Consider the following 21,919-nt stretch of genomic DNA (forward strand, 5'->3'; position numbering starts at 1 on the left):
TGCTGTTGTCCTTTTGGACCTCAGCGCAGCCTTCGACACGGTTGATCACCTGCTTACGATTCAGCGTTTGCGGGAGGTAGGATTTACAGGGACTGCCCTTAAGTGGTTTCAGTCCTTTCTTGCTGATGTAACTTTTGCTGTGTTTGAAGATGAAGTAACTTCTAAACAGCATCCCCTGCAGTATGGCGTCCCCCAGGGATCCTCCTTGAGCCCTACCATGTTTAATATCTACATGAGGCCTTTGGCTGATGTGGTTCTTCCCTGGGGAGTTCAGTTGGTCACCTACGCCGATGATACGCAGTTGGTGGTTTCTCTTTCATGGGCTGATACACCTGAGACAGTGGAGAACAATCTTACCCCCTGTCTCAGTAAAGTTCTTGAATGGATGGACTCCTCCTTCCTCAAACTCAATGGCTCAAAAACTGAAATTATGATGTTAGGGTACAAGGCCCCTATTAATCTAGACCCCTGATGGCCTGGGTGCCTTGGTCCTCCTCCTTCGCCAAAAACACAAATTAAGAGTCTGGGCGTATGGCTAGATCCTAGTCTGAGTTTTCTAGTGCAAGCTCGTAAGGTGGCGGCTATGTGTTATGGTCTGCTCAGACTCTTGAGGAAGGTCCTGGTTCTTCTTCCTCTCCAGGCTAGACGCCTTCTAGTCCAGGCACTTATTTTATCACGTTTGGACTATGCGAATGCGGTCTATCTGGGTGCACCACAGGGAACCATCAAAATCTTACAGACTGTTCAGAACTGCGCTGCCCGACTTCTTTTGGATGTCCCTAGACGTAGCTCTGCTAAGGCGACACTGCGACAACTTCAATGGCTGCCTGTGCAGGAAAGGGTTTGGTTCAAGGCCATGTGTGTGGTCCATAAGTCAACTACTGATAACGGCCCGGCCCTGCTGCGTCCTATGTTTCATCACCACCAGATTACTCGATCTCTCAGATAGAACCACAAAAAATTGCAGTCCCCCGGATTAAACGGACACACATGGGTGGCCGACGTTTTTCATTTCATGCAGCGAAATTATGGAATCAGCTCCCAGACTCTATTCGGCTGGAACCTAACCATCTCGCCTTCAGGAAACTGTTGAAGACCTTTCTTTTTCTTTGAGCAGTGAACACTGGTTGGGGTCTTAAATGCGCTGGGATGCCTCAGGGTGGCCATGCGCAATACAAATACGTATTCATTCTAAGGGAGCTGCATGACTGAAACCAGGGAGCGAAGGGAGCTGCGTTACTGAAACCAGAGAGTGAAGGGAGCTGCGGGACTGAAACCAGAGTGAAATGGGCTGCGGGACTTAAACCAGAGAATGAAGGGAGCTGTGTGACTGAAACCAGGGCGTGGTAAAAGGGGTGCCCCACCAGAGGTGTATACATGAGTGCTAGAACATCCCAGGGAGAAATACGGCCCGCTCCCACGAGGTTAGTAAATCGGAGCTGTGCTTCTGTAGAGCTGCAGAAACTTTAAATATGCCTATACTTTGCTAAAACAGGTTCAATCGATTAAGGGCTGAAAATGAATGATTACGAGTAAAATAAAGTGCTGCAATAATGCAGCTAAATTTTCATTTTTGTGCCGCTAAATTTCAATTTTTGTGCTGCAAAATTTGCAAATCTATGCCGCAATATCCTGGGGGGTCTATTAGGGCCTACCCTAGTGGTGACTTTAATGTATTCAAAAGGGAAGGTTTAGGCCTGCCAAAAGATTTCTTTTGCCAGGTCAAAATTGCAGTTTAAAACTGCACACAAAAGCCGCAATGGCAGGCCTGAGACATGTTTAAAATGCTACTTAAGTAGGTGGCAAAATCAGTCCTGCAGTCCCACCAGTAGTATTTGATTTACATGCCCTGGCTACATGGTGTGTCACTTTACTAGGGGCGTACAAGTTAATAAAATGTACCAATTGGGTGTAAACCTATTCACTATGTTTAGGGGAGAGAGCATAAGCACTTTAGCACTGGTTCATAGTGGCAAAGTGTGCAGAGTCCTAAAAGCCAACAAAAACAGCTTCAGAAAGCAGGAGAGAGAAGGCACAAAGTCTAGGGGTGACCCTGCAGTAAGGGACAAGTCTGACAGAAACCTTCATCAAATATCATATATTTGTGTTGCTTTATAAATGCCTTTACTACCACTAGTACCTTGACCACGAGCTGACAGAGAGGGCTACAATTATAAGTAGTTTCTCATTTAGGTCTATTCATTCACTTATGTGGAAGCAGAACGATACACCAAAACTGCCAATAGGTCTAGGTGAGCGATAAATATTCTACTGGACTGCACTAAGGCGTGATCACTGAAAGAAGCTGGTTAAAGAAAGCCAATATTTGAAAGGGGTGGACCAGTAGTGCACTCTGTGTATATTGTAAGCAATAGGTCTGTTTGACAATTGCACTGTCAAATTCCAGACTTAAAAATATAGAATGAAATTTAGCGCCACAAAGACACGGAGTAATAAAAACCCTTTGAGATGTTAAGAGTAAAATATACTGCCTGATTATTTTTACAGAATTATAAAACCACATTTCGAAAAAGAAAGTAAAATACTAGGGAGAAGTGACTAAATACAGCAAGTTCTAATGGAGTAAGAATATATACAGATTATTAGTATATAGGTAAGGTTAGGATTCCCTGGTGCATCTGGAGACAGTTGATCTAAAGTAAACCTAAGATGAAGGACCCTCATTGTGCTTGTGTTTTTATTAGTAACGTAAAAGTAAACCAGGTTCCATCAACTTCTACACTTTTTGTCTTCTTATGTAGGCTAATTTTACTGCATCATAAAAGTGAGTGACTTTGGTTAGCTAGTACTCTATTGAAGATTTCCTTCTATATTTCATGTCAAAGCTATTGACAATCTAATAGCTATTAGCATGTTAACTTCATTGTAGAGGTTGCTTAGCCACTGGACTCAGAGCCAACATAAGTGAAGAGAAGGTATTCTAGTACATTTTGTCATTGGATTGCTTTGATAGCCCTCATCCAATTCAGAACCTCCGTCCATATATCCTGGATCACTTGGCGAGATCAACAAAAATAGAATTTTCCCACTTAACTCTCTAATATCTGTTTGTGGCAGAGTACCATGGTATGTTATGTAACATTAGTCATTTAAATATAATAAAGTCTGCTATTGAACTTGTAGCACTTTCGGCTCTGTACTTGGCTGTACTCTCTTTAAGGGGCACTTTGGAAGCGTACGGGTGATTGAAGAGAAAGAAATTGGCAGATGTGTTGCAGAATATATAAAGTCGAGAAGATTCCCACATAATCTTCTATGGCCTGCGCTTCAAGAAGAAGTGGAAAAACATATGCCTTGCTATCCGTCCAAAAGTTGGGTCTCTGCTTGTGTAAAAGGTTCACTTGACAGCTTGACTCTCATAAAAGAAAGCACCCATACAAGTAGTGTGCTCAGATTCGGGGTTGGAGAGCATTTTAGAAGGACTTAAATGTAATGAACTTCTTGAAATGTGCCTGCTGTGTCCCAACACCACTACTGGAGCTGACCTGTGAGGAAACAACTTGAACCACATTTATCAAGGCTTCCTGTAGATGCAGCGTCACAAAAAGTGATACACACTGACACAAAGGCCCAGATGTACAAAGGTGTCACACAGTGCATCAAGTTTATGCTACTCCACGTTGTGTGAGAGGAAAAAAAGCAGGAAACTGCCATATCTGTTAAGCTTTGGCACCTTACTGCTCTCTCTCTAGTACTGGCACACAATTAGGCTGCCTAGCACCACATTACACACCTTTGCATCATAGTGAAAGGTATCTACATCATGCCTAGCATAGCTTTTGTACATGAAGGGTACCCTTCCACTACAAACTACTATACCTAGGCAAACTTTAAAACGTTTCCCATTTTGGATATGTGCAGCTCACATGCAAATCTCCGGAACGCAGAGAATCTCTTTCCAATCGAAGCCCCTCTACGGTGCACCTCCATTGCCCTAGCAGTCCTCTCCTCAAACTTAAAAGCAATGCCTCTTGGTTTGTCGTGTAATTCCCACTAATCTGTAGGTCCTTCACATTTATTAGACAACATAAACTTTGGGTGAGGTGCCTAGACTGATTCCGGGCACCCTTGCAGGATACGTTGGCCTAGAGACCAGCTAGCTCACTGTACCACCATAAGCCCCCTAACCTTACCAGGGAGCAAATGGTTTCTGGTAACCACTGAACATGACAACCCTGACCCCTCAGGGATCTTGGAAACAGATCAGAACCTTTCGCTCAGTCACACATGCTTACTAGTGCTCAGAGAAATATACAGAATACACAGTGTGACATTTTCAATATATTTATTGAACCAACTGTTATCTTGTATAGAATGCATGTGCTGCGATAATCAGTAGACAGAAGCAGATGAAAGTGATTACAAGCACTAAAACAGTAAATGCTAGATACAGTTCTACCAAGGTGCTTAAACAGTGTATATATGGATCACTGAAATAATATCGAGGGACAGAATATCGACCATCAAAAATATCGTTGACAAAATATCGACAGTCAAAATATCGAGTTTCTATCTACAAACAGGTAAGTACAAAAATATCGAGTTAAAAATATCGTTTACATAAATATAGTTGTAAAAAATATCGTATTTACTAAAAACAGTGTTAAATTAAATTAATATTAATAATTAATTAGTAAAATATACTTAAAATTACTTAAATTAACTTATAATAATTAAATAATTAATGAAAGTTAAATAAATATTTTTTTATTTCATATTTATTAAAACATATATATAGTAACAAAATATAATAAAATAATACCCAAAAACTGAAAACTGACCCTGAACCCTAAAAATACCCCTTTACCCAAAAACCCAAAACTGACCCTGAACCCTAAAAATACCCCTTTACCCAAAAACTGAAAACTGACCCTGAACCCTAAAAATACCCCTTTACCCAAAAACTGAAAACTGACCCTAAACCCTAAAAATACCCCTTTACCCAAAAACTGAAAACTGACCCTGAACCCTAAAAATACCCCTTTACCCAAAAACTGAAAACTGACCCTGAACCCTAAAAATACCCCTTTACCCAAAAACTGAAAACTGACCCTGAACCCTAAAAATACCCCTTTACCCAAAAACTGAACACTGACCCTGAACCCTAAAAATACCCCTTTACCCAAAAACCCAAAACTGACCCTGAACCCTAAAAATAAAAACGATTTTTTTACTATCTATATTATATACTTACATATTTTCACTGTCTATATTATTTACAGTCGATATTACTTCACTTACCTTAAAAACGATATTTTGGCTGTCGATATTCTGTCCTGTCGATATTTTGTCCAAACGATATTTTTGACTCGATATTCTGTCCAAACGATATTTCGGAGTCGATATTATGTCTGTGCACCTGTATATATGCAGGAATATAAACAAGGCAGTAATCAGTCGTACTCCAACTATGCAAACCCTACTCTGCGTGTACCTAGAGTGTGTGTTGGTGTGTACCCAAGATTCCCCCAAAGGGTCGATCCAACCCCATTACCTGGTGGGATAGAATGTAGGAGCCCATCTTGGTCACAAACTGGACACCCCTCACGGAGATGTCAGACCCTTGCGTGTTAAAGTCTCAGATTGCAGGGACCCTCAGTGTAAGCTGAAGTGCCTCCTCTGATAATCTTTTAGGATGGTCTTTGTTTATAATAGAAAGCAGCCTTGTGATGTGCGTATCGATTAGTGATATTATGGAGATATAGATAGCCCTGTCGCCCGTGGATGAAGCAAAAACGACAGTTGTACACAGTGTGTAGAAGGACCTTTTACATGATGTTCAAGGCATCGTGATAATGTGCAGAGTTAGATGTATAAACAAAGTAGTTTCAGAGAAACTAGTTCAACACTGCCGTGCACGCAAATATATGCAAAAGGTCACGTCAGTACTGTAATTGTGAAAAATAGAACAATGTAAGAAACAAGCCTCTTCTCTACATGGGCCTAACCTGAGCACCTAACAAGTCCATCTTCCAGACATTTGTTGATACTGACATCTTAAAGATATTGACTTTCATAAAATACGCCAACCACTTCAATGAAACTTTTCATCCCAGACTCCTCAATGAGACTATACACCTCCTGCTTGCCTTATGGACCAGGATTATCAACACCTCTCTCACACAAAATTCCATTCACTACTGTCTTAAAGTGGGCATGTCCCCCCATTCTTAAAAAAGCCTGACACCAACCTCTCTGATTCCAACAACTACTGCCCCATATGTAGCATCCCAACTTTAGCCAAGCTCTTTAAAAATGTGTTAATCTGCAACTCTGCAATCACATTGCTCAATACCAACTCCTCGACCACTGCCAATCTGGTTTCCGACCAGGTCACCATACTGAAACTGCCTTGGTCGATATTGTTGACTACACATTACGTTTACTCGAGCAAAATGAACCCTGCTTATTAATCCTACTTGACCTATCAGCAGCATTTGACATGGTCAAACATGAGATCCTCTTGAACCTCTTAGAACACAAGATGGGTCTCCCAGGTACTGTCTAAAAATGGTTCTCCTTTTTCCTACAAAACAGACCTCAAAGAGTCCTAATTATTCACTCCCTATCTGACCAGACGCCAGTCACAATCGGCATACCCCAAGGTTCTACACTGTACCTCACCCTGTATAACCTGTACATGGAACCCCTAACTGGAATCCTCAAACTCTCCAACATCTCCATAAGTATGCTTATGATACGCAACTTTACATGGATATTGCATCTCTTGAAGACATCAGCATCCTCAATAACATCCTGACCAAATCTCAACATTGGCTGACTGCCAACCACCTCAAACTAAACTCCCTCAAAACCAAATTCCCATTAATCTCTCCACCCAACTCCACCTCCAACAACAATGACTGGCTTCCACTCCTCACAGCCTTGAACTGTACCCTACATATCGTTGCCTCAGTAAAAACCCTAAGAATAACACTGAACAACATCCTCTCCATGCAGAACCACATCAGTGCCTCCACTACAGGGGGCAGTTACCAACTTCACACATTAAGGAAACTAAAGCCTTTCCTTCCCACTGCAGATCTTAAAATAAGGGTTAAAGCACTTGTGATCTCCAAACTTGACTATTAGAATGCTACCCTTGTGGGCCTACCGAAATTAAACTGCCACCTCTGGGGGCTACCCTGAATGCTGCTGCTTGGCTCATCACAGGCACACAAAAAAGTGAGCATATCACCCCTGTCCTACATTCACTGAACTAGCTGCCTTATGGGGCTAGAATTTATCTAAAAATTGCCTGCCGGACACATAAAGCTGTCCACCACAATATTCCTTGCTATCTGGCTAGGAAACTGGTTTTATCTAGTGGGAACAGATCTTTCTCGTAGCACATGCTCCCTGCTGCTGAAACCCCAAAAATTCCCGAAAATGAATACCTACAAGTGAACATTCTCCAGAATTGCCCCCAAAATTTGGAACTTCCTTCCCCGGAGACAGGGACCAACCCTTCAACAACCCTATTCAAAAAAGAAGTACAAATGATACTACTGAATAGTCTCCTCCCTCTCTGATGTGATTAACTGAACCCTCTTCAAACCACCTGTTTCCTGGCACTTTGCTTTATTTTGACTGACATTCATTTGTTTATTTTTATGACTCTACCAATTTTGTTCTTGCTGAGCTTCACTTCAACTCAACTTACATGTATTCTGCATTACAAAGCCCAGCTATTCTTGCTTCGTGATATCACCCTGTGTCTCTGTATTATTTATGCACTCTATATGTTACTATTCATTGTATAGCACTCTGATATCACCTAGTGATTCTGTATATTACCCCATGTAGTTTCTCTGCTCGTTTCCACTGTACAGCGCCCAATACCAGCATTTGGTCTTGTATACGCTTTGTAAGACTTTTTTCTTTTTAAGCTAGCCTCAAAGAGGTGTTATTTTTTGGTGCAAAACCCTGTGTACTATTGCTAGTAGATAGGGTTTTGCATAAAAAATGATGGGCGGTTGCATGATAAATGCCGAAGTATGCCCCCTTAATGCAAAGCAATGCACTCAGTGGTGTATTACTTTTGGACTACTTTCTAGCGCAAAACGAGTGTTGCGCTGTAAAGTAAATTTAAAATAAACATTTTGTGCTTGTTTGCATCACTTTTGTAACACAAAAGGATAGTAAATCGGCCCAAAAGTATTGATAAATTATCCACACTCCAGTGCAAATCTTGATTTCTGCTAGAAAATAGCCACACAGTTACGCAAAGTAGCAGTTTCTGCTACTTTCCACTGCTTTGTGTGAAGAAGGCTTGTCATGGGTGGTTGAATCGTATCAATTGAGAAAAAAATAATTTTCTCAAAACATTTCAAACTGCATGCCTTCTGTCATGTACAGCACACAAAGTGGCAAATGTTTTAAACTAAAGTATATTGTAATTTAACAATGTCCTTCCAGTACAAAACCTAGCTAGACATCAAGCACACACCTTTTCAGTATGGTGCGTAGTGCAAGGCAGCCTAAAGTGCACCAGTTATGAGGAGAAGAGCAAAAGCACTACATCTTAGTAGATAGGCATTGTTTTCCTCCCTCCCTTTAATGCAAGTTTTGTTGCTGAGCTGCAATGTATACATTCTGAGTAACTCATGCTTCCTGCATCCCAACATGCCAGTCTCTCAACTATGATAAAATTGTGAAAAGTTTGTGTTACTAATCCTTCACCAGCAAAATAAAGAGGAGCCTATATACGGGCTGGTTTACATCGCTTGTGTACCATGTTGCAAGAGCAGCTCTAACCTTAAGTCAGATTTGTGAAGCCACCCAAGGCCACTTGGAGTAGCCTGGAGTGGCTCCATAAATCGAGAGTAAGTAAACGCAGCACAAATCACGGCACTGCCTTACTCTGCCCTGGGAAGGCGTTCCAAAAGAGCGCCAACGCAGAGGAAAAGGCAGGAATGTGCCGCATTGCCTTAAATACGGTGCATTCCTGTCCTTTTCCTGTCCCGCAGTGCAGTGCAGCAAGGTGTACGCTGCGTGACTTTTTCATGAATGGGACAGAAAGATCAAATGAAGTGGGAAATGAAATTATTTTAAAGACACCAAAATAAGATGTCTAATTGTTTTTAATTCTCATATTTTGGAATGATTTCCGCAGTGCTTTCTGAAGGAGGATAACTTAAAGTTCCAGACAGCAAAGTCTATTGGACTATTAATTATTTATTTATAAAGTTTTGTATAGCACGAACATGACCCTAGAGGTTATAAGAGCAATTTACATTATAGGGTAAGTAAGACACAAAGAATAGACACTCGTTCCATATCTAAATAGTGCTACCAACTAAAGATGACAGGGCGCTGCGCTGTCCCTTTTTAAGGAGAAGCATTGGACACTTTTGTGTATACTCTGTGTTGTGCTTAGTACAAAGAATGAACGAGCCAAGAGCGCCTAGAACCAATCTCTCCTGAGCTTCCTCCTGCTGGAAGACGCGCAGCCGCCACCATTTCCGCTTTATACACAATCTACATGGAAAAGGGCACGCGCTTGTTACTCGCCGGTTGTATAACGCAGAAGCCCTGAGATTGGCTGTGAAGCGCCTGCACGTCAGCAGAGCTCGATGAATAGTGCGCGCAGTGCAAACAAACCTCGTGTTTTACACATGACTCTGGTGGAGCGCTGATTATGAAAACAACGGGGTTAACCCTGTGTCCCTCAGAACCTGGGTACTTAATAGTTCAAACAAAATCGGTTCTGTCGGGTGCGAACAACAATTACTTTGTCAAGGAATATCTGAGTTCTTTTTGATTTGGAACTGGAAAGAACACAACACCAACTGAGTTGTTGGTGTTGTGTTCTTTCCAGTTCCAAATCAAAAAGAACTCAGATATTCCTTGACAAAGTAATTGTTGTTCGCACCCGACAGAACCGATCTGGTGGAGAGCTGCGCAACAGCAGCAGATAGCTTCCATCCGGCAATGTGCCACATCACAGGACTAGCACAGACCAGGCATTCCAGTATATAACAAGTATATGTCTGCCTGATGTGCCTCCACTAGTGAGGCTCCAGCCTGCTCCGGGTCCCATCATCCTCACTTCATTTCAGTGCTGGTCATTGAAGCCAAAATAATTGCTGAATGTCAACAATCATGTCTCTGTTTTATACAGCTGAGGAGCTATCCAGTGGGAGAACTCAATAGAGGCAACCAAAGGTGACTTAAGGGCGTGGCGTGTTATTCCAGAGTAGTGTGTACCCTGTGAAGGCTCCACGGCAAATTCTAAATTTTGGACTGGATGAATGTGTTTCAGATTGTGGATGAACATTAATGTGTTAAGTGCTTTGTTTGCTGAGGTGAGCACTCAAGGGCCGATGTTAAAATGAATGTAATTTCTAATATTACAGGAGGCACAAGATGCACAAGGAAGAGCTCAACAACACCTCTGCAGAAAGACCTGTTCGAGTCAACCTGCAGGCATCGTGGCTACAGTTCCACCGGGAAATCAACCGGCATTCGTTGTACCCAAGATCCAGCCCTACCGTTGACAAACTTCTGGATAATCTGGGGCATTTTATCACAATCAGTGCAGGTAAGAACTTTTCAAACCTTTGATTTTACGTGCAAAATATGCTGTTGATAATGTATATATGTATGTGTGGGACTCATACAGCCCTAACCTTGCTGCAAAGTAAAACACTTGACAAGAAGTGACGTTTTATAATGAAGAGTGAACCATGGAAGCAGTGAAACAGGGAGGTGGCATAGGTGATCCAGAGTGAGGTGGAGGAGAGGATGTTATGGGATGGGGGTATATGCGGGTGTTATGTGATTTAGGTATGAATAGGATTCGAGCAGAGTGGGTAAATCTTGAGAGAGCAATCATCAGGACTACAATGGGTGAAGTTGCGGCATGCGAATGAGGAGGGAACTTAGCATGCTCAGACCTGCAGAGGGTGAAGGTATCTCTTGAAGTGGATCCTGAACCTAGGTTTACGATGCGATGAGAGATGACTTGAAGACATGAGGTTTTTCTCTGTTTGAAAGAGGAAAAAAGATGGAGCCAGACAGATGCAGACTTGGATTGTGTTCTGAACTATCAGGATATACCAAGAGAATGCTCTACACATTGTCTATCCTTGCTTTAATTTCTTGGTTTTCCAGTCTGTTGGTGCTGCTGCTTTGTGTCTTGCATCTTGTACTGGAGATATCAGTTTTGGACACAAAACCTGTTGGATGTAGGAGTTGGTTGAGGGAGTTGTTTGCTTTGTATATGATGCAGCACATCCTGTGTGGGGTGCAGAGGGCTGGAATGAGCTAGTGTAGTTGTTTAAGAGTTTCATTGATTTTATTCTCCTTCTGAAGATCTTTGATGAAATGGTTGGCTATATTTAGCATGCTCCTCCGGTGCGTAAATGGGTCTCGGGGATGCCGGCCATCAAATAATTGCCTCTGCTGAGTGCTTGAACAACTGTTCTGAAGTCCACATCTGGGAGGAATGGCTTTTCTCTGTGCAACAGGGTTAGCTCTTGATCTGCTAAAATCAACTTGTGTACATAGTGGAAGTTAAATTTCATCTTGGGACCACTGTAAAGCCAAAGAGACAAGGCACTGTCGTCGAATAGTGGAGTGTTGCAATCCCAGAAGTCCAATTTTGAACCGCATGTTGCTTAAAGACAGTAGTAATATAGTGGGAACTAATCTTGTTGATGTTGAGAAGATAGAACTTGTTGACAGCAACAACAGTGAATAGGAAGGTGCAAGTCTCATGGTGGAAATGAACTGTGGTCCTCATTTTCTGGCTGAGGGTGAGGGCCATAGGGTATCTTGGAGAAGATGGAGTTTTCAGGAGTTGGATAAATCAATCAGAGTATCTTCATTTAAGAGGAGCTAGGCATGAGGCAGCAGCTGGCCATTAACTGGCAGATGCATCAACGTAGCCTTTTGCTATTCCTAAATAGCGATTTTTAAGGAATCGCTATTTAGGAATAGCAAAAGCCTATGCATGTAGGAATCACTATTAAAATAGCGATTCCTAAACATTCCTTAATTGCTACTCGCAAATTGCTAGTCGCAAATAAGGAATGCTGTACCATTCATTCCTATGGGCCTACAGGCTCATAGGAATGAATTGGAGATTGCATGAGCAATTTGCGAGTACCAGTAGGTACTCGCAGATTACTCATGCAATTTCAAGGGTCTAAGGGTGTCAAAATGACACTCTGTTGCACCCCTGAAATTGATCTCTGCACATATGTTGCACACACACATACCCTAAGGGCATGTGTGTGTGCAACATGAAACTTTGAAAAATGCACAAAAGTGCTTTTTTCAAAGTTTTAGCAAATTACCATGAAGTTCAACTTCATGGTAATTTGCTACTCCTATTAGCGAACTCGCTATTTTTTTGACTTGCATGCATTGCATTTAAGGAATCTCAATTTGGGATTCCTTAAATGCAATCGCAATTTAAGGAATCTCAATTTAGAGATTCCTTAAAGTGCGATTTTTGCTTTTGGGATGATGCATCCCAAATGCAAAAATACCGGTCGCAAAGGGGCAGATTCTGAGAATCTGCCCATTTGCGACTGGTATTTACTTTGACGCATATGCCTGTAAATGCCTAATAGTAATGAAACAGTGGGATCTTTTAGTTTGAAGGTGAGTGAAGTTTGCAAGAGAGAAAAGGGTGTATGTATCATTATAACTCTGCCTTTGAGAAGCCAATGGAGCCGATGATACTGCAAGAAAAGCATTGTACAGTTGGAATACCCTGTGGCTAGGACTGAATTCTGGGGGTGTATTGGTAATGTGTTATGACTGCTTTGAGACTTTGGTGATCAGGTACTGCATGATCACCAGGGTCAAGACTGAATTGTATATAACTTATCCTAAACTGGAATGATTTGGGAGCACAAAAACAATGGATTTATGTCCAGATCTCTGTACGGGGGAGAATGTATGACATTGTTCTGCATTCTGTCCATCAATTGTTCTTTTTGCATTCATCACCCCGAGTGGGACGGGTATGCCCAGACGTGGGACCCGTCCGTGCTCTCCATGCCACTGGAGTCAAGCTATCCTGGCTGATGAGAGGTGAAACCCCGAAACCAGTCCTAGGATGCTTGTTTCAAGTCCAGGGAGGACCTGGCCTGGCATTTTGGGCTGGACTGTTGCCATTTGACGCAAGGTCAAGACTGATTTGCATATGGGGCGTGGCCAACAGCATGGCCGGTTAGGACGTGCGAGCGCGGAGCTCCTGCAGAGCTGCCTCTAGATCCGACGACATACTGCCCCAAACCAAGCCAAAACCGGCAACAGTAAGGCTGAGACTGTCCTGCATTGGATGGGCGCATGAACTTTGAGGTTATCAGCGCTCCGGACAAGTAAACTGCTCCGGATTCGCCTGCTCGTGCGCCCGCCTGCACCAAGATGGCGGCCGTCAGCTCCCGAGCGCTCCAAGCACCGTGAGGCTCGGACCTTCAACCCAGGGCTCGGGGCTGTCGAGGGTGAGTGAATACACCAGGCGACTACGCTCCCCGGGCTACCCCTGAATTGGCCTCCCCCGGCAGAGACCGCCCCCCCCCGTGAGACCTGCACCAAGATGGCGCCCGAGGCCACGACGGAGCTCAGACGGCGCCGAGGATCGCGGCCCTGCTCCCAGATCTGCTGAAGCGAGAGGGGTGGTGGCTGAGGCGGAGACAGCGAGGCGCTGCTGCGGTCCCAGGTGGCGTTTCCAGCCGCCCATCCCTCGGCGGCGGTGCACCCTGGTGGCAGTAGATTGCACATACCCAGCACAGACCACGCTGGGCTGCGAGGCGACACCGGCCCCCCCTCCTCCCCCTCCGTTGAGACAGTGGGATAGGAGCGAAGAAACGGCGGGCGGCGCCCGCTGGTGACTGGATTGCCGAGGCGGCGGGGGAGACTGGTCGCCCCCCGAGATACCTGCAAGAGACTGTTGCTGCTGGGGCTAGGGGGATATGAAAAGAGCGGCCCAGAGTCATCGGGAAATAGTCGCCCACTGGTGGATGCGACGAGGCGCCTGAGCCAGCGATCCTTTTTGCGGCCACTTCTGCAGGTCCTGAGACTGCGACAGCTGCCACTGCTGGGTGCAGCGGAGCCATAGCTACGGCTCGCCCGCCTCGCATAAGGCTGCAGTACACCTGAACACCGCAGGAGATTGCCGATATACATCAGCGCACAGTACAGCCGCAGGGGTGCGGAGAGATAAGTCCGCGAGTGCAAGGGCCTGTGGTGAGAGGTTGGGGAAGAGCGAGGGGCCTGAAACATCCCTGCCCGGGCGACCTCAACACAGGCACCCCTGTAAAGCGCGTTCCCAGCGGATCGTCCTCCGGCCTATAAGGAACGCCTGAGATTTGGAGTGGCTGGTCGTCCTAGTAGGGTGCTGGTCACGCGGATTCAGTGAGTCATGGGGAAGAGAGACCTACCACCGAAAGGACCCAAACAGGGGACCATGGACAACTTTACTGCCCCGCGTACCGGGGCGGAAGGCCCCCACAATGCGTCAAGCACACGCTCAGACACTGAGTTGCTGATGGGGGCAATCCAGGCCTCACGGATGGACATTCAAGAGTCCAGAGCGGCCCTGGAGGTGAAGATAGGAGAAGTGTGCTCGGAGGTGACTCTCCTGCGCCAGGACTTCCGGAACCTATCCGACAGAGTCACCTCTGCGGGGACGCGGATGGGCGAGGCAGAGGACTCAATCACTACCCTCCGCAAAGATATGGCGGAGCTCCAAGCGTCTCATCGCCAACTCCTATGGAAGGTCGACGACGCGGAGAATAGAGCGCGACGCAACAACCTCCGATTTGTTGGTTTTAGAGAGGGTATTGAGAAAACGGATATGGTCTCCTTCTTGCGCACGTGGCTCATGGAAACTTTCCCAGCGGCGCAATTTTCACCCTGCTTCATTAGCGAGAGGGCGCACAGAGCCCTCCTGGCAAGGCCTCCGGAGGGGGCAAGACCGCGGCCAGTCATAGCGTGTTTTCTCAACTTCGCTGACAGAGACCTTATTCTCAGAGAAGCACGGAAATTGGGTGAAATTCGCCTGGAGAATACCCACATCATGGTTTTTCCGGACTATAGTCAGGAGGTTCAGAAACAACGCCGCGCTTTTGACTCTGTGAAGGCGAAACTCAGAGACTTAAAGCTCTCCTACATGCTCCTCTTCCCGGCGAAACTTAAGGTGATATACAAGGACCAGTCACTCTTCTTCACCCACCCGGAGGACGCTTGGCAATGGCTGGAGGAACGTCCGATCCTCAACAGCAGAGAAACCGCTGGCCGAGACTTCCTGGATAAGTCCCTACGTAATACATCCCAATGGGAACTGCCTAAAGCACAGAGACTAAAGTCAAGGAGATCTAAGAGGCAAATCCCGACGACACCTTACCGAGGCCGGGACGCGGGAACTGGACGAAGGGGCCGCTCGGCCTCCCCGAGGGCGGCTGCTGAGACCGGCTCACGATTTGATGCTCTGCGGTCCACTGCTCGCTCGGAGGGCGACGACGAGGAGGGCCCTGATGGTCGTGAGTCCGGAGAACACGAGGTGGCAGGAAACGCGTCAGCCCACCCGTTGGTGGAGGAGATTCGGGTGCTGGAAAAAGACTTTTCTGGACACCAAAGTGCGCCCGAAACAGAGACTCAAGACTCTACATCATGAATCGCATGACTCTGAGCGCCTGAACTGACACTATGAGAGGCAGCTATCCACACGCTGACGAGATCTTTGACTGGCGGTGCACTTGGAAATTGGGAATGGCAGCCTGATAGAGGAGAGCACGCAAGTTGACCCGCTCCTTTGTTTTACAAGTTTTATTGTTCTTTGGTTCCTTGAAGGGAGGGATCTGGGGGTGGGCGACAGGCCTACTCTTACGAAAAGTTGTGTCCTGTGTTGGGATGGGACTGGACGGAGAGGGAGGTAGGGAGGGGGGAGGGAATGGGGCTGTTTCAGTTCAAGTTCATTCAAGTGGGGGTAGGGGTGGAAACGAATGGGGAAAGGGGAAGACGGATGTTAAAGTACACCAGCATACATTGAGACACCTCGGCACCCATACATGCCGAAGTCTAACCACCTACGACCTTCACATCTTCCAATGGCAGATACCGTAGTAACACCACAAGTGGGAAATAGGAGACTGAGCGTCCTAACATGGAACGTTAATGGCCTGGGCTCTAAGATAAAGAGGGGCCTAGTGAATGCCTACATTAAAAGAGTGGCCCCTGACATTACCTTCTTACAGGAAACTCACCTCAAGGGTACCCAGTGTGCCTTCATTGCCAGGGGCCGATACAGAGTCCTGGCCCACGCGGGATACACGTCCGACTCAAGAGGGGTGGCAGTCATCATTAAAAAGTCATCATCATTTTGCATCACCCGCACGTGGGTTGACACACAGGGGACCTATGCGGGAGTACAGGGCACTTGGAATAGGCGCGTCTATACACTACTCTTGGTCTATGCACCACCCAAACTACAGTCTCGTACACTCACAGCTCTAGCCAACATACTTATGGACACCGCAGACACCATTCAGGTGGTGGGTGGGGATTTCAACGATGTCATGAGCACTCGGCTCGATAGATCTGGAGACATGGCGAGAACTACGCACCCAACCGCTTTGTTCACTCAGATGTCCACTATTGGTCTTACAGACGTATGGCGGCGGCTCCACCCGACTCAACAAACCTACTCATACTATTCCGGGGCGCACAAGGTGTTCTCGCGCCTCGATTATATTTTCATTAGATATCTGCCCTAGAGCAGGATGTCCTGGAACGGGAGAGAGACTATCTGACCCAGAAAGATAGCGGGGCTCTCCGACGGCTACTAGATGCCCAGACGCAATATAGAGCGTTGGCGACTGACGAGGCGAGGACACAGTCCCTTGCCACTCTACATAGGCTGTACGATGTGGGAGACAAGTCAGGGAAACTCCTGGCGTGGCTCAGCAAAAAGGAGCGGGCTGCGAGATGGATAGACAGTGTAGACACCGCAGGTGGGGTCACTGTTAGTACCGACGCGGAGATAGCGGAAGCGTTTGCCACATATTACGAAAGGTTTTATGCGGCTCGTGATTTTGCAACTCGGGACGAGGCCATGCAATATTTAGACACTACGCTACTACCGGTCCTACCTCCTGAGACTCTGGAGGCCCTAGAGGCAGGCATAACGTCTGACGACATCACAGACGCTATAGCCAGGCTGAGGCCAGGCAAAACCCCGGGCCCGAATGGTTTCCCCGCGGAGTTTTTCAAACGTGCGTCAGACCTTTTGACCCAACATCTTAAAGGCCTCTTCGCCGGGGCACTCGAGGAGGGAGTGCTCCCTCCGGATCTTGCCACGGCCACGATCATTCCCATATATAAGGAAGGCAAACCACGGGAGGACTGTGCCTCATACCGGCCTATCTCCCTGCTGAACACGGAGGTCAAACTGTTAGCAACTATATTGGCGACCCGCTTAAGGGCAGTAATCACAGATTTAGTTCATATGGACCAGTCAGGCTTTCTACCAGACACGGGCAACTAAATTGAACCTTAGAAGAACCCATAATTGGCTGCAGGAAGTGAAAGGGTGCGGCGACCCTCATTGGTTCCTCTCCCTGGATGCCGAAAAGGCATTTGACGCTGTACACTGGCCCTTCCTGTTTGCAGTGCTCTGTAAGTTAGGTTTTGGGCCCAATTTTATCAGGTGGGTCCAGCTTCTTTATACTGCCCCGAGAGCTAGGGTGAGAGTGAATGGGGTGTTGTCGCACGAGTTCCCAATTCGGAGAGGCACTCGACAGGGATGCCCCCTGTCTCCCCTCCTCTTTACTCTCACCATTGAGGTGCTCGCTGCCAGGATCAGGCAAAACAACGATATTCATGGCTTCTTGGCCGACGTCACGGATACGACGTCAGAGAAGATATCACTGTATGCGGACGATGTCTTGCTGTACATTACTGTGCCGGAGACTACCGTCCCTGCGCTCTTCCGAGAACTAGAGGAGTATGGTGGAATAGCGGGACACAGTATAAACTGGCATAAATCCATACTCTATGACCCTAGGGGACGTGGCCAGTGGGGGAAGCTGCCAGACAAACTGTTGACTACCACGGAAGGGTTCCAATATCTTGGGATTTATGTAACCTCTGATGCGACCCTCTCCTTCCACAGAAACCTGGAACGGATTATCACTAATGCGGTGGTAGACATGCTAGGTGGAGACAGCTCCCATTGACACTCTTGGGTAGGGCGGCCATGTATAAAATGGTTACGCTTCCGAAACTCCTCTACGCCCTACAAAACGAATACTACCCGATACCACTGGCGGTCTTCCGCAGGATACATGCGGATCTGCGGTCCTTCCTTTGGCTGGGCAGGCATGCCAGGGTGGCTCTGTCCACGCTTCAGAGGCACCAGTATAGCGGAGGGATTTCACTCCCTAACTTAGAGGCCTACTACTGGGCCGAACATCTAACGCTGATCAATGACTGGTTACATGCCCCGGTGGACCACCCGACCTATGCCCTGGAGAGACGAAAGATGTCCTCGAGGAACCTATTGTGCTACCTCCCTGCTACGTCTCTCACAATTAGCGCATGGACGAAGGCCACTAAACGTATGGGTTGGGATAGGAAGCCCACGAGGCAGACACCGCTGTGGCATTGCCAGTGGCTGGCTGAACTCAACAAACTGCGAGGCTTTCAAAGATGGGACGTCATTGGCATTTCAACTATCGGAGACGTGGTGGCCAAGGGGGAGCTTAAATCCTTTCAAGTCCTTAAAACAGAGTTTGGGCTACACAGCACACAACACTTCAAATATCTCCAACTGCGGCACGCTTGGAGCGCACAAAACATCACACTTTCAGAACTCCCGGAATACGCACCGTTAGAGGGGAGGCTCCTTCAAGAACAGCTTTTAGGAAAGGCGGTCTCCCTAACATACAAAACACCGACCAATCATATGTTGGGAGATCTAGCGAACCTCAGGTCCACATGGGAGGCTGAGGTGGGAGAGATGGAGGACCTAGATTGGGAAATAGTGTTGATGCATCCCCGGGAGGTGGCTATCAAGTCGAGGCTACGCCTCATTCAATTTAATATATTACATAGAACCTACTACGACAGACTACGCCTCAGTAAAATGGGGAAGATAGAGGATCCAAGCTGCCTTAGATGCTTACGGGAGGTGAGGGGCTTCTATCACACATTATGGGAGTGCGACAGTATCCAGAATTACTGGACACAGGTGTTTCAAGAACTAGATGAGGTACTGGAGACTCCGATCCCGAGGGATCCCAGGCTGGCACTGTTAGGCATGACTACCGAGGTGGACCTGACTCGCCCCCTCCTCATATTCCTGGTCCTTGCGCTGGTGGTAGCGAAAAGGCACATCGCACGGCACTGGGGGGCGCCGGAACCCCCGGATCTAGAGGAGTGGAGAAGAGGGCTGGATCTTTATATGGCAGCCGAGAGGGTGACCTATAAGGCGAGAGGATGTCCGAAAACATTTCGAAGAGTTTGGTCTAAGTGGAGACGCTATCATGGGCTGGATGGAGGGCTTTGAGGGAGGAGGGCTACTTAGAGTGGAACATGGGCCAGAACACGACGACGATCGATACCATGATACAGGGGTAGGATGAGACATGTCGAATTGCAGGAGACATTACACCCCCTGCGTCTTGTGGTTTAGAACCGTGGTGGACTACGTTGGCACTAGAGAAACAAGGGAAGACTTGGTACTGTAACTACTGCTGTTTTTTTCATGTATGCAATGTTGGGAGTACGACACTTCTGTCTATTGTTAGTTAAGGGGGTGGGGGGAGGGGTCTGGAAACAGAATTCAGAAAAAAAGCAGACTCCCGGAATGCCCTTAGCATGCCTGCATTTTCATGGGTATTGGTACATACAGCGCTCTCCTGATAATTGCCGCCCGACCCCCGGGTTGTGGGCTGAATGGCCGTGTATCCCTTTACCTGTGGTGAGATGCGTCACCTGTGCTGAATGACTGGGATATTTGATTGATTGTACATGGCTTCCTGTGAATCTGCAATAAAAATAAATAAAAAATAAAAAAAAGAGACTGATTTGCATATAGCTGAGCCTAAACTAGAATGAAATGGCGAGCACAAAAACAATGGATTTATTCCCAGATCTCTTTACTGGGGAGAATGCATGACATTGTTCAGCATTCTGTCCATTAATTGCTCTTTTTTCATTTGAAACTCCGAACGGGACGGATATGCTCAGACATGGGTTCTGTGCTCTCTATACCATTGGAGTCAAGCTATCCTGGTTTATGAGGGGTGAAACCCTGAAACCGGTCTTAGGATGCTTGTTTCCAGTTCAGGGAGGACCTGGCCTGGCAGTTAGTTGTGGACTGTTCCCACTGGCACAGGGTCAGGACAAGTTTGCATATGGCTGGGTCTAAACTGGAATGGCATGGGAGCAAAAAAACGATAGATTTAGGCCCAGATCCATGTACTGGAGAGAATGTATGGCATTTTTCAGCATTCTGTCTATCAATTGCTCCTTTTGCACTACATTAGATGTGAACATATTATCAGTAACACAGTCAGAAGTGTGGTCGTGGGTATAAGACCCACATGGTGTTTTCTTTTTAGCAAAAAGACATCCTCTAGCCTGAATCTGTGGATCCTTCCCATTCTACAAATATTTTTTATAATGTCAGCCGAAGCTAAACTCCATTTACAAGACATTCAGAATTACAGACATGCAAGCATCCAAACTTGTGCTTCCCAATACAGGCAATGGGGCAGAAACATGTGACACTGATGCTGCAGCTAAGTGTGCAGTGAAGTTCATGGTAACAAACCCTAGATGCTTGGTAACAGGCGGTGGGACAACATTAGGATGATGCAGCAGCAGCCGCTAAGGCCCATGTGTACGTGGTGTGAGGTGTTTACTACGCAGCACGGGGATCCACGTTTTGTGCGAAAAGAGCCAAACAGATTAGTGAAAACTAAGAACATGCACAAAGCGACTGCAACTGAACCTGCATCCGTAATGACAGAGATTAGCAGGAAATCTAAGGTGTGCTCTTACAAAATAAAACCCACAAGTGGAATGAGTCACTGTCTGGTTAGAGCTTGAGGTTTAGAAAAACAACTAGGCAAAAAGGAAAATTGGTAGAATTTCCAACCGCTGGAACCCCTAAAAGACATGCTGGGCTGGGAGAGTCACGTCTGGGTGAAATTCATCTGAAACTGACTCTTCTCCAGCCTATTGGACTTTCAGAGGCAAGAGGGGCTGGTGAGAGTGCCTTATTTGCTCATTGACCGTGATTGATAGGAAGAACGGCCAATACTCATCATTCCTATGGTGAATGCTGCAGTGTGGGCGCCTCCACTGGCCCTTCAAAGGTCTGTCATTAAGCATTGAAGGGATGTTCTGCTTAATTATAGGCTACATCAGCTTCCACGGTGATTCTCGCAAAAACCCTGCTTTTGTCTCATGTTCCTTCCGCTTTTCTTGCAGATTACAGTCAGGACGAGAAGGCTCTAATGGGAACTTGTGACTGCAGTCAGAGTAAGTCATGCTTCACCTGCATCTTAGTTGATGGGCTCATTTTATGTTGGATTTCAATGCTGGTGCTCAAGTAGATTTTGGCTCCAGTGGCAGCAAAATCAACTGGAATTGCTGCTCGCTCTTGCATATCTCATTGTGCCATTCACACTGATTTTTCAGCACTGCTTGTGCTATCAGCACTAAATTACAGAGCAAGCAGCACAACCTCTATATTTTTTCCCATTGGCAGAACTCTGCGGAATCTCACTGAGTGTTTATGCAATGTAGTGCAATTTTGCGGAGTTAAATTCCACAAGTTCCAACCACCTTTAGATTTATGTGACCACAGGGCGTAAAGTGAATTCATTTTGCCTGATAGTTCCCTGAGTCACAGCTCAGAAAGAGGCAAATC

General features: G+C 46.3%; 1 protein-coding gene across 1 annotated transcript in view; it reads left to right on the plus strand.

Moving 5' to 3' along the window:
* FAM20A (FAM20A golgi associated secretory pathway pseudokinase) overlaps positions 1–21,919 on the plus strand; it is a 373,784-nt gene that overhangs the window by 233,066 nt on the left and 118,799 nt on the right. Inside the window, exons 2-3 of the mRNA XM_078654289.1 lie at positions 10,380–10,564; positions 21,478–21,528. Coding sequence (XP_078510415.1) covers positions 10,380–10,564; positions 21,478–21,528 — 236 coding nt within the window. The remainder of the gene's footprint in view (positions 1–10,379; positions 10,565–21,477; positions 21,529–21,919) is intronic.

Source organism: Lissotriton helveticus, chromosome 7, assembly GCF_964261635.1.
Source record: "Lissotriton helveticus chromosome 7, aLisHel1.1, whole genome shotgun sequence".
Classification (NCBI taxonomy): Eukaryota; Metazoa; Chordata; class Amphibia; order Caudata; family Salamandridae; genus Lissotriton; species Lissotriton helveticus.